Raw genomic sequence first — 12,723 nt, forward strand, 5'->3', positions numbered from 1 at the left:
TTTTTTTTTTTGCTTTGGTTAGTTGACTTATAATTTTCTCCATTGACATAAAAAAAAAGAAAAGATCTAGAGGACATTATTAATACCAAATAGAATCCAAATGATGTTCGTGAATCGTGAGAATAACGCGTCGCTGAGAATAATCAGGAAAAACAAACCTTTTATATTAAATGGTCTTTATTCTTGTTTCTTTTACTCGCTCTTTCGTCCATTGGTAAGCCAATTTTAAGTGGACTCGTTGAATTTGAGCCGATAATATTTTCTGAGGGAATAAGAAAAAGTAGAAGAGTCAGAGAGCCTAGGAGAGACATTAATCAAAAAAATCAGAAGAAAAAAAAAGAAAACAGAGGAAGAGGTTGAGATGGAGGACCTTGTAGGGCTTCTAAGGATCCGAGTGAAGAGAGGGATCAATCTCGCTCGTCGAGACTCTTTAAGCAGCGACCCTTTTGTCCTCATAACCATGGGATCACAGGTCCTTCTTTTTCTCTCTTTCATTCTAATCCGATTTGGTCTTCTAGGTTTCTTGATTTTATTTTCTTAACTTTGAAGATTTTAATTTCTAGGTCGAAACCAATAACAAGAAAGTACTAATTTCATGCAGAAATGACAAAAAAAAAATATAGATAGTTTTAGTATCTGATTTTGATAGATTAAGAGGGGGTATTTAACTTGATGTTTTAAAGATTTGGTAGGATTTTAATATTTTAGAATTTTGAAAGATTTAGTAAGTTTTTAGGAGATTTGATTGTGTTTTAAGAGTTTTTCTATTTTAAGAAAAGAAAATGAAATGTGATTCTATGAGATTTGACTATTAAACTTTGGATGATTTTATAATATTTTACAACACAATACCAAAAGAAAATCAGATCAATAGTTGGAGCTATGTCCTCAGTTCATGTAAAACTTAAACCCAAAAACTGATCAATAGTTAGATCAATGGTGATGTTTTTTTCTTTGTGTCCAAATAATAATCTAATCGAACTCTCCATGAGCTTAAATCCGGAAACTGATCCAAACCAATAGAATTCATTATCCCTTTACTCTGCCTCTGGTGATGCTGCGGCAAACCCAAAAAACTTGACGGCTCGGGCTGAGACTGGTGGAGAAGGTGGCTGATGATTGGCAGGGATTTTTGGCTTCAAGATCTTCAGTCTTTTTTTTTCTCCGAAATCTTTCAGAATTCCACCTCTATAGCAAGTTTTAAAAAAGTTGTGATAAATTGAATAACAAGAGATTTCAAGTAGGTTTTAAAAATTACTGATTCAATAACAAGAGATTCTATATTATTTTAAATTTTTTTACATAAATCTTAAGTTGAATAACATAGGATTTCAGAATTTTTTAAAAAATCCTCAATTGAATAACAAAGGATTTTAAGAATACTCTAAAATCCTTTAGAATGTCAAATTCAATACCCCCTCTAAAACGATTTGAAGAGATTTGATGATAGTATGCATATGTACTCTAATTGAGTTCTTTGAATTGCACCAGAAGCTGAAGTCGCGTACTGTAGAAAACAACTGTAACCCTGAGTGGAACGAGGAATTGACCCTTGCGATCAAACACCCCGATGAACCTGTGAATCTGGTGAGAACTACTATTCGTCATTTCCAACTCAAAACCAATTGACCATAAGTAACAACTAACAACTCGTTGTGTTTTTGACAGACAGTGTATGACAAAGATACATTCACATCGCACGACAAGATGGGAGATGCGAAGATAGACATCAAACCATTTCTAGAGGTTCAAAAAATGGGTTTGCAAGAATTACCAGATGGAACAGAGATCAAGAGAGTTGTTCCCACCAGAGACAACTGCTTGTCTGAAGCGAGCAGTATCGTTTCCAATAGTGGCGAGATCGTTCAGGACATGATTCTTCTGTTGAGGAATGTCGAATGCGGCGAGGTCGAGATTCAGATTGAATGGATTCAAATTCCAGGTAGTAGGGGACTCTGAAACAGAGATCATCTTTATGGTTCTCTCTGTATGTGTTTGTAATAAAAGCTCAGATGTAGAACAAATCTCAGTTTTGTCTTGGCTTTCAGACAAAGTTACGATAAGCAGAACAGAGTATTTACTCTGTTTTGTAAATGAAATATTTGGTTTTAGATTTAACAGATTTGATTTTCCCGCTGAGTTTTTCCTCAGCACATAATATAGAATATGCTGTTATTGTCTGCAGATAAAGAAAAAGACAAAGAAAAATCTAAAAAACTTGGAAGTTTGTTTGCTAATTTTTGTTTTTATTTTTATATTTTTTTCCTTTGGTTTTTGTTAAAAACATGTGAATTTGCAGAGATATTCAAACGTAAGGTTATGGTTACATCTTAGTTACGAATCTTATCCATCTCCAAATCCTAAATTTGAAAAAAACACTTCTAACACAAATACAAACAAGATTGCAAATATCTAAAGCTTTGGAAGTTATATTTGCTTTAGGTTCTTTTGGATCTCTGCCTTTCAAATCTGAAACTTAGAACTCTGTTTCGAATTTACTTACTTACAAAAGCTATGGCGTCGACTTCAACATCATCTTTAATGGCTTCTAAAACTGTAATCTCCAAAACAGCTCTGTTTTTCTCTTCACCGGGGATAGTCAAACGGAGTTTCTTGTCATTCCCACCAGCTTCTCCTTCGGTTAAGCCTTTAAGAACAAGATCTTCAAATGCCACTAAGTTCGATGAAGTAACGAGCAGTCTCGACGAAGATATGGACCAGATTCGACGGTTGCAAAACGGTTCTGATGTGAGAGGAGTCGCATTGGAAGGAGAGAAAGGCAGAACGGTTGACCTAACGCCTGCAGCCGTTGAAGCAATAGCAGAGAGCTTTGGAGAATGGGTTGCAGCAACTGAGGGTAACGGTAATGGTGTCATCAAGGTTTCTCTCGGACGGGATCCTCGTGTTTCCGGTGGGAAGCTAAGTACAGCCATTTTCGCCGGGTTAGGTCGTGCAGGCTGTTTAGCTTTTGACATGGGTTTAGCCACTACTCCAGCTTGCTTCATGAGCACGTTACTGTCTCCATTCGAATACGACGCTTCAATTATGGTAACGCATTTCCAACCTTAAAGAGTTCAACTCTAAATTAATTAGTAATGAATGGATTCAAATGTGTGATTGTGATTTTGAAGATGACGGCTTCTCATTTGCCGTATACAAGAAATGGACTCAAGTTCTTTACCAAGAGAGGAGGCTTAACGTCTCCTGAAGTGGAGAAGATATGCGATTTAGCTGCGCGGAAGTACGCTACTAGGCAGAGTAAAGTCTCTACACTGATCAAAACTCGACCAAAGCAAGTTGATTTCATGAATGCTTACTCTAAGCATCTTCGAGAAATCATTAAAGAGAGAATCAATCACCCTGAACACTACGACACTCCTCTCAAAGGGTTTCAGGCAAGAGTCTAGCTTTATGCTCTCTTGTCTCAAAAAAAAATTGGACGAATTATCATAAAGTTTTTTGGTTTTTATATGTTAGATAGTTGTGAATGCGGGTAATGGGTCAGGAGGGTTCTTTACTTGGGACGTTCTAGACAAGTTAGGAGCCGATACATTTGGTTCGCTTTATCTAAATCCAGACGGGATGTTCCCAAATCACATTCCTAATCCGGAAAACAAAATCGCAATGTCACACACCCGAGCCGCGGTTCTTGAGAACTCAGCGGATCTCGGGGTTGTGTTTGACACGGATGTTGACAGGAGTGGAGTGGTGGATAACAAAGGAAACCCTGTAAACGGAGATAAGCTCATTGCGCTTATGTCAGCTATTGTGCTTAAAGAACATCCAGGTGGGTTAAACTAATGATGTTTGTTAATCCTTATCTTTGGTTGATCAATCAATGTGAGTTATAATATAGTGTTTAAGTATGGTTATAGGGAGTACAGTAGTAACAGACGCAAGAACGAGTATGGGGCTAACTAAGTTTATAACTGAGCGAGGAGGGAGGCATTGTTTGTACAGAGTAGGGTATAGAAACGTGATTGACAAGGGAGTAGAGCTGAACAAAGATGGCATCGAGACTCATCTCATGATGGAAACTTCAGGACATGGTGCTGTTAAGGAGAATCACTTCTTAGACGATGGTTAGTTTACTACTCTTTTTTTCCTATTTGGTGAATGAGTGATAATATGTTCATCATGACCTTAATTGTTATGTTTGTTTCTTTAATACATTGGGACACATTGTAGGTGCATACATGGTGGTGAAGATCATTATCGAAATGGTGAGAATGAGACTAGCGGGATCAAATGAAGGTATCGGTAGTCTGATTGAAGATCTTGAAGAGCCATTAGAAGCAGTTGAGCTGCGGTTAAATATTTTGTCAGAGCCAAGAGATGCCAAAGCAAAAGGCATTGAAGCCATTGAGACTTTCAGAGAATACATCGAGGTATTAGAACTATATCGTTTGGTTATGGTTGTAGTTGTAGACTTAAGAATTATAATTGTGGAACATATACAATGGTTATTAGGAAGGAAAGCTTAAAGGGTGGGAACTGGACTCGTGTGGGGATTGTTGGGTGAGTGAAGGTTGTTTGGTGGACTCAAATGATCATCCATCTGCAATTGATGCTCACATGTATAGGTATTAATGTGCTCAGAGATTTTTTTATATAATATGATAGTAAATGCTTAAATTTTAATAATTGAGAAATTCAGGTCAAGAGTTAGTGATGAAGAGAGTGGGGAAGAGTATGGTTGGGTGCATATGAGGCAGAGTATTCATAACCCTAATATTGCTGTTAATATGCAATCAATGCTTTCTGGTGGATGTCTCTCCATGACAAGAGTCTTCAGAGACCAGTAACGTTTTATTTCAGAATTATTTGAAAAATATGGTTTTAATAAGTAACGTTTGAGGAAAAGCGAGTTGATATGTGGTTTTGACTTTTCGTTGATCAGCTTTCTTGAAGCTAGTGGGATTGCTAGATTCTTGGATATAAGTGACTTCGACAATTACATCGGACGTCAATCTTGAAGGCCCTTTAGTTAAATGCAAAATTTGTAACTAAATCACAACCTGAACTGTTACGTATATTGTTTCTTTTTTAATTAATGCGAACTATGTAAATAAAGTTTATATCTTTTGGTGTACCGTGTACGACTGACACCGTTGGCTGTTGCAGTCTACTTACTTGCAGTTGCAGAACGTCGTGTTAATGTTTGGGAACGATTATCACGTTTTGCCATTTCCATTACAATGTCTGACCTAAAACTTTCTTCAACAAAATAAATGAAATCCGTAGATATGATACATACCAAGTACCAACCATAGTTTTTTTTCGGGTAAGTTTGTGTAAAAATTTCCGGTTATATAGTCTTCTAGAACTAGGAATCTTTTTATATTTCCGGTTATATAGTCTTTTAATTATTTCAAAGTTTATAGCAAGTTGTTCATGAATCTTTTTTTCACGTCGGTTATGACCAAAATGTTACAACCTGTCAGAGACTTTGAAATAATTAAAAGCTATAAAATTTTGAAGTTTTGATTGGAGAGAGTACACTTAAATCTTTGAAATACCTTACCTTCCCAACCAAATTATCTCCTAGCTTGAGCGATTTTTCAGTAACCTAGTTACTAATTCCCTTATTATATTCATCGGTTAATTCATTTTTTATTAATTATTACAAAATATCCAATCATTATTTTGAATTGGTCTTCGAATAATAATGCACTAATAGGTTTGGACCCGCACATGTGGAGTTATTTTTATATAAGCAATCAAACCCATCTAATATGTCTGATCGCAACGTTTAATTTCTTTTCTGATCCAAAAAGACCTCATTCCTCGTAATTCATATGAGTAAATAGTATGTCCGCATATGTTCTGCTTGAATTCTTGTTCCCAAAATTCTCGTCTCGTGATAATTCTATTAATTTGGATATTATTAATTTTTTTAAGTAATATATGTGTCCGTAATTGATGGAGAAATAAAATTACAAAATTGTTTCGTGAGGGAGAAGACTATAATTAGTCATTAGATCCCTTATATAATTGGTCTTACTTAGTTATAGTATTATATCGCTGGATTTTATAAATTTTAATTGGTCATTAGATCCTTATATATCTCAGCTATTAGTATAATATTATTACTTGTTTTCATTTTTATTTGACTGAATTTTCTAAATTTTAAGATTTCTGTAAAAATACTATAAGTACATATTTATATATAATGTTTAACTACATAGTTATCCAAATTAAAGTATATATATTCATATCATCTTAATTGGTGATCATATGTTTTTTTGGGCAAATATAGTTATTGTTTTTATCAAAAGAATAAACATTGAGCCAGTTTCAAATGATCTACGATTATTTCACCATTAGAGCTTTATAAAGTTATTAAAAATATAACATTATTTATATTTCCGAAGATTTGATTTTAAATATATATATATTTACATCTCATAATATAGTTATATTATTATATTATAATACATAGTGAAATTAATTTAATTTTGAAAATATGTAGGGAATAATATTTATCAATTTTTGAATAATAATATTTACCAATTTAGAATTTATAGGAGCAAAATATTGTGTATATAAATAAATTGAATAGCAGTGGCAGTTGACAAAATATTCCTTATATATAGTAGTGACAATTTTATGTAATTTTACGGAATAATAAAGATGAACAATAAATTGGGTACAAAACTCTCTGGTGACAATACGTCAGTTTTTTTCTCCAGAATGCTTCTCTTTTAATATATAGGGATCTTTTAATTTCTGTTAACTCAACAACTCTTCAATCATTTATGAATCACTAGCAAGATTGAATAATCGATGTGCACTATACTATGCAATCAAAAACGATCGAATACTGATACAAGTCATACTCTAGTGCTTTCTTTGCCAACCTATACGCCACCTCGTTGGAGGTCATGGGACTGAATTCTATATCTCGATTAAAGCCTCCTTGCCAACCTATACGCCACCTCGTTGGAGGTCATGGGACTGAATTCTGTATCTCGATTAAAGCCTCCTATTAAGTCTTCAATCATTTGAACGAGTCCTATGCAGCCAAGAACAACACATTTAAGAAGCCTAGGGTCATTTATTACACTTTGTAGTTTATTCCAAGCTCTTAATTAATCTCTGTGATCAAACTAGAAGGTTGGAAGGGGATTGTTTTAGCACAGTGAGTCCCATTGAAATATCAAAGCATCCATCGCAATCCACTCATTATGATCTATGGATCTATCTTAAATGCTCAATTGCTCACCCATTTTTTTTTTCTTTTTGTTAATTGCTCACCCAAACTTGTGTATACATATTTAATTAAACTTTAAAGGCTTGTGTACGAAACATTTGGTTTTCCGTAATAAAAGTTGCCCATTAATTAACCTTCTTTTCCTTTTTTTTATAGTATTTATTTTTGTGACAGAAATTGCCCATTAACCAAAACACACTACCTTAACCATTTATCCTTCAATTACCAACATTAACGTGACCTAATCCTTAAATTTACTTATAAAATGATTGTGTATACAATGTCAATGTGCATATATTTGGTGGACCATAATAATATCAGTGGAAGTAATTGGGATGACAGATCCCCGACATCACTAGGTTGAAATATTAAAGTCCATCTGCATAACATGTCCAAATAATACAGATATTGGGTTGAATTCATCGTTCAATATATTTTTTTTTTTGAATTTTTTTTTGGGTTTAGAGGTCATTTTCCAAAAAATCTAAATCTTTACAAAGGGGTAATGAAAGCATAAATATAAGGCTTCGTTAATCCAAACATATATTTCATTAGCAAACATAACATACTTATATATTTTTGGGATCGGCTATATAAGCCTCATCGATCAAGCTTATACATATACTTATACACGTCGCTTCTGAAAGTTACAATTTTAATATAAAAGGATTGCATAACATTCATGCACACTCAAACTTAATTGCATATCTCACAAACTCGGACATATGTAGCTCATTTGTCCTTATTTATTGCATTTTCATTCATATATTAAACGGAAGGCACACATATATGGAGGAGTACTCTCCTCTATTCCTCTGCCAAGAGATGTTCGTCGATCTCTTTGGAGACTTCGACACAGAACTGAAGCAGAGTTTCGGGATGAGCAACTTCCTCACTAATTTTCTCGAACTCAAGGTGCCAGTGCACAATACTCCCTGGCCCTCCCTGTTTAGGGGTCACCTGGATCGTGAGCAAGAAGCTTTTGTATTCTTTCATCAGATCACCATCTATAACCCTAAATGTGATCAAGTTCTTCTCTGGCTCTACCGCCTCGATCCTCTCCTTCGCAACCTTTGCCTCCCCATCTGCACCAATTGTTTTAATATCAATATAATTAAGCTAGACTCATCTCTTTTTCGGTCATTGAAAATTTTACAAAACGGTCGCACTCTCCTAAAATCTTTGACTACAAAAATCTATGAAAAAGTGTATATAATATTGACGTACCATGAACGTAATTCCAGAAGATGATAGATCCCACTGTGCCCCAATCGCCTTCATGAAGCTCACATCCCTGAATGTTGCCTGGAGATGCTTTGGAGACATGATGTGGTTTCCCAGTGAACATGTGATGGAACTTCTCAGCCGAAGCTTTGATCTCCACGTCTGTCTCAAGCTTCCCCACCAAACTAGACGTCTCCGTTTGCTTCACCTCTTCTTCCTCGGCCAAGAGATGTTCGTCGATCTCTTTGGAGACTTCAACACAGAACTGGAGGAGAGTTTCCGGATGAGCCACCTCGTTGCTAATTTTCTCATACTCAAGGTGCCAGTGCACAATACTCCCTGGCCCTCCCTGTTTAGGGGTCACCTGGATCGTGAGCAAGAAGCTTTTGTATTCTTTCATCAGATCACCATCTATAACCCTAAATGTGATCAAGTTCTTCTCTGGCTCTACCGCCTCGATCCTCTCCTTCGCAACCTTTGCCTCCCCATCTGCACCAATTGTTTTAATATCAATATAATTAAGCTAGACTCATCTCTTTTTCGGTCATTGAAAATTTTACAAAACGGTCGCACTCTCCTAAAATCTTTGACTACAAAAATCTATGAAAAAGTGTATATAATATTGACGTACCATGAACGTAATTCCAGAAGATGATAGATCCCACTGTGCCCCAATCGCCTTCATGAAGCTCACATCCCTGAATGTTGCCTGGAGATGCTTTGGAGACATGATGTGGTTTCCCAGTGAACATGTGATGGAACTTCTCAGCCGAAGCTTTGATCTCCACGTCTGTCTCAAGCTTCCCCACCAAACTAGACGTCTCCGTTTGCTTCACCTCTTCTTCCTCGGCCAATAGATGTTCGTCGATCTCTTTGGAGACTTCAACACAGAACTGGAGGAGAGTTTCCGGATGAGCCACCTCGTTGCTAATTTTCTCATACTCAAGGTGCCAGTGCACAATACTCCCTGGCCCTCCCTGTTTAGGGGTCACCTGGATCGTGAGCAAGAAGCTTTTGTACTCTTTCATCAGTTCACCTTCTATAACCCTAAAGGTGATTAAGTTCTTCTCTGGCTCCACCGCCTCGATCCTCTCCTTTGCTACCTTTGCCTCCCCATCTGCACCATTTATTTAATATTTCTAGGTTTAGTTTTGAGTTTCCACATATGCACGTACACACGGATCTGAGATAAAAATACAAATATATATATGAAAAATGTTTATAAAACATTGACTTGCCATGAACGTAGTTCCAGTAGACGATAGAGCCTACTTTGCCCCAGTCGCCTTCGTGAAGGTCACAGCCCTGAATGTTTCCGGGAGATGCTTTGGAGACATGATGTGGTTTCCCCGCGAACATGTGATGGAACTGTCCAGCCGAAGCTTTGATCTCCACGTCTGTCTCAAGCTTCCCCACCAAACTAGACATCTCTGTTTTCTTCATCTCAGCTCCCATCGGTGCCACTGTTACTGTCGTCTCTGCCATTTTTTTCACGGCTGATTTGATTTTCAAAAAGAAGTTAGATGTTTTTTTTAAGAGGGGGTGGTTTTGTTTTTGGTGAGATGTATTGAGATTTCCCCCTATAGCCCTATATGTAGAGAAATGAGTGAGCATCTCTAGGAGAAGAGGACACAATTATTGTGATCACAATCCCATGCATTATTATGACCCACCTGACCAAAACGATAATTTAAGGAATAAATAACTAAATTAGTACCATTAAATATTTGCCACCTGTAACCTACTCTTGTAATTTTATGACTGTATATCTAGATTTTTTATTTTATTTTCAAGTCCTTTTTATTTTGTATACAAATTAGGACAAAAACTACACTATTAAGCTCTTGAGTGTAGAGTTTGTGGATTGTGGTAGGAAATTGACCTTTATTATAGTCCTTTGAACCTTAATAGTCCCTTTGAACGAGTAATTTGGTAGCCTCCAAACCAGATCTGATGGTGTGAAGTTTTCACTGTCAAATCCAAGACAGAGTGTGGCTGTTGCCTGTTGGGTATGGTGTTTGACAACAGCCCAACATTAATACATTATGGCGGTTATCTCCATTATATTCTTTCCAAAATATGGCTCGGATTGTTAGATATGGGCTTTGGCCCAACATTTATAAAGCCCAAACAGAAGATTCTCAAAAGATTTTGGGCCAAAAGTCTTGGATCAGGTCTAACATGCCGCAGGGGCAAAATCGTCATTTTACCAGGAGACTGAAGAAACCCTAGATCAAAGTCCCACTATAAATACCTGATGTCATTGTCACGTCAGGGGATCCACTTCTTTGGGCAATTAGAGAGAAAAAGCTATATTTTTCGCTTTACTCTTTAATTGTCATTTTCTGTAAACCCTTCCTTAGATTCGACGTTAATAAAAGGACCAGTTCCGATTTATCCCCACTAAGATCCGTATTATCTATATTGTCGATTTCACACATCAACAATTTGGCGCCCACCGTGGGGCAAACGAAATCCTTTCTTTGACGACAAGAATTTGAAGACTAAGGCGTTTTCAAAAAACCAGAAGCATGTCTCACACCGATCTCTCCAGCAACGAAGGCGTCGAGTCCTCTGCGCCCCGATCTCTCGCAACTCGCGTGGAGTCTCCGAGGCCAACCATATGGGGCCGCACCCGTTCAAGGACGAACCAGCACCAAGACGTCAATACAACCGACCGCGAAGCCGTAGGCGCTACGCGCGTCGCTCCAACCAACGGCCTAGCCAATGGCGCTATCCCTCTAGAGCGTGCAGCCGTAGGCGACAATCCAGCTGACCGCGAAGCCGTAGGCGCTACGCACATCGCCCAGACTAACGGCATAACCAACAGCACTACTCCACTTGATCGTGCAGCCAACGGGACCACTCCAACCAACCGCGTAGCCGCTACTCCCGGCCGTGCGCGAAGAGGCGTTACTATCAGTCAGGCCACACTCGATGAAGCTGTACAGAAAACCTTGGACCGTATGAGTGGCCAAGCGGCACAGATGGACCATACGCGACCACAGTCTGACTCCCGACAGGTTCGAGACCAAGACGCGCTGGCACCACGCACTCCGCGAGCTGAGCACAATACTCCGCGAGATGAGTGCAGACCTCTTCAAGATGAGTTCGGCACCCCGCGAGCTGAGCACCATGCTAACGGAAGACCCCGGCTCCCGTCGATCATCGTTGGACACAATGGGGAGCAGCCGAGAGTGCACTTTCAGGCTGACCGGATACTCATGGATCGACGTGCTGAGCTAAGTCAACCAGAGAATGCGGAGAATCGCGCCCTCAAGCAAGAACTTCAGCAGATGCAAGCCCAGCTGAAAAGGATTACGTCTCAGATGCATCGTGTAACAAGCGCGGCACCGGAGCTGGAGACCGTTCTGGCAGAAGCGCGACGTTCGCCGTTCACCTCAAGGGTTTCAGGTGTCAGAGTTAGACGCAATCCTGACACCAGCAAGAACAAGCCAATACCGTATGACGGAAAGGGGGATCCCACGGTCTTCCTGAAATCGATGTCCATTCACATAGGCAGTTCGTACTTCTCACCAGAAGAAGAGGACGCGGGAAGTTGTCAGCTGTTCGTCGAGAGCTTGACTGGCGAAGCATTGAACTGGTTCTCGAGGCTGAAGGCTAATTCGATCAATGGTTATGAAGCGCTGACAACCGCCTTCCTCCAGCATCACCAATGCATCATGCGTACGCCCGCGTCGAATGCTGACTTGTGGAGAATGTATCAAAAGCCTAACGAGTCATTACGGACTTTCATGGAAAGATTTAAAGTTGTCGTATCCCAACTCGCTATAAGCGACGAGTCCGCCATCGGCGCGTTGAAAAACGTACTCACCCGTGGCACCAGATTCAAAGACGACTTAACAATCCTCCCCGTCACAAGCTTAGGCGAAGTACTTGCGGGTGCTAATCGGTACATCCAGGTCGAGGAGGATGAAAGGAACCCCGACCAACCAAAAATTCCCGAAAAAATTCCAAGCTTGAAAAACAAGGCAGTAGAAGAATACTACGAACCACGACAGCATTACACCAGAGACTACGCAAAGGCGAAAAAGGAAGGAAGGCAACGATGTTCGCTATCGAAGGCAACAAGCACCAGCAAGGTAAACGTTGGAACAAGTACGATCGTGAAGATGATGGTCATACCTACAAGGGGAAACGCGGTTATTGCGAATTCCACAAATTTGGAGGATATTCTACGGAGGATTGAAAAACACTTCAATACCTCCTCCTCCACAAATACAAGAGAGGTGCCATTGATGTAGAACGAGAACGAAGAAAGGTTA

At 38.7% G+C, this 12,723-nt stretch overlaps 3 protein-coding genes across 3 annotated transcripts; 2 read left to right on the forward strand and 1 right to left on the reverse strand.

Moving 5' to 3' along the window:
* On the forward strand, positions 117 to 2,135 carry LOC104701727 (protein C2-DOMAIN ABA-RELATED 7). Its single transcript, XM_010417468.2, has 3 exons — positions 117 to 472; positions 1,492 to 1,587; positions 1,669 to 2,135. The coding sequence occupies exons 1-3, from the start codon at positions 362 to 364 to the stop codon at positions 1,957 to 1,959; spliced, it is 498 nt and encodes a 165-aa protein (XP_010415770.1). The 5' UTR covers positions 117 to 361; the 3' UTR covers positions 1,960 to 2,135.
* On the forward strand, positions 2,376 to 5,144 carry LOC104701728 (phosphomannomutase/phosphoglucomutase-like). Its single transcript, XM_010417469.2, has 8 exons — positions 2,376 to 3,048; positions 3,132 to 3,395; positions 3,478 to 3,787; positions 3,876 to 4,082; positions 4,189 to 4,388; positions 4,471 to 4,583; positions 4,658 to 4,801; positions 4,901 to 5,144. The coding sequence occupies exons 1-8, from the start codon at positions 2,515 to 2,517 to the stop codon at positions 4,974 to 4,976; spliced, it is 1,848 nt and encodes a 615-aa protein (XP_010415771.1). The 5' UTR covers positions 2,376 to 2,514; the 3' UTR covers positions 4,977 to 5,144.
* LOC104701730 (MLP-like protein 34) lies at positions 7,760 to 10,009 on the reverse strand. The gene is made up of 4 exons (XM_010417470.2): positions 9,676 to 10,009; positions 9,069 to 9,554; positions 8,441 to 8,926; positions 7,760 to 8,298 (listed from the first exon to the last, which is right to left on the reverse strand). The coding sequence occupies exons 1-4, from the start codon at positions 9,920 to 9,922 to the stop codon at positions 8,021 to 8,023; spliced, it is 1,497 nt and encodes a 498-aa protein (XP_010415772.1). The 5' UTR covers positions 9,923 to 10,009; the 3' UTR covers positions 7,760 to 8,020.

This window comes from Camelina sativa, chromosome 7 (assembly GCF_000633955.1).
Source record: "Camelina sativa cultivar DH55 chromosome 7, Cs, whole genome shotgun sequence".
NCBI classification, from domain to species: Eukaryota; Viridiplantae; Streptophyta; class Magnoliopsida; order Brassicales; family Brassicaceae; genus Camelina; species Camelina sativa.

What these genes read in the sequence shown, in the direction of transcription:
- LOC104701727 (XM_010417468.2), top strand. Translation starts at nt 362, where the DNA reads ATGGAGGACCTTGTAGGGCTTCTAAGGATCCGAGTGAAGAGAGGGATC. An exon ending in TCATAACCATGGGATCACAG is followed by an intron (nt 473 to 1,491) that starts GTCCTTCTTTTT and finishes GAATTGCACCAG; the next exon opens with AAGCTGAAGTCGCGTACTGT. An exon ending in CCGATGAACCTGTGAATCTG is followed by an intron (nt 1,588 to 1,668) that starts GTGAGAACTACT and finishes TGTTTTTGACAG; the next exon opens with ACAGTGTATGACAAAGATAC.
- LOC104701728 (XM_010417469.2), top strand. Translation starts at nt 2,515, where the DNA reads ATGGCGTCGACTTCAACATCATCTTTAATGGCTTCTAAAACTGTAATC. An exon ending in AATACGACGCTTCAATTATG is followed by an intron (nt 3,049 to 3,131) that starts GTAACGCATTTC and finishes GTGATTTTGAAG; the next exon opens with ATGACGGCTTCTCATTTGCC. An exon ending in ACAAGAGTCTTCAGAGACCA is followed by an intron (nt 4,802 to 4,900) that starts GTAACGTTTTAT and finishes TTCGTTGATCAG; the next exon opens with CTTTCTTGAAGCTAGTGGGA.
- LOC104701730 (XM_010417470.2), bottom strand. Translation starts at nt 9,922, where the DNA reads ATGGCAGAGACGACAGTAACAGTGGCACCGATGGGAGCTGAGATGAAG. An exon ending in CTACTGGAACTACGTTCATG is followed by an intron (nt 9,555 to 9,675) that starts GCAAGTCAATGT and finishes TAAATGGTGCAG; the next exon opens with ATGGGGAGGCAAAGGTAGCA. An exon ending in CTTCTGGAATTACGTTCATG is followed by an intron (nt 8,927 to 9,068) that starts GTACGTCAATAT and finishes CAATTGGTGCAG; the next exon opens with ATGGGGAGGCAAAGGTTGCG.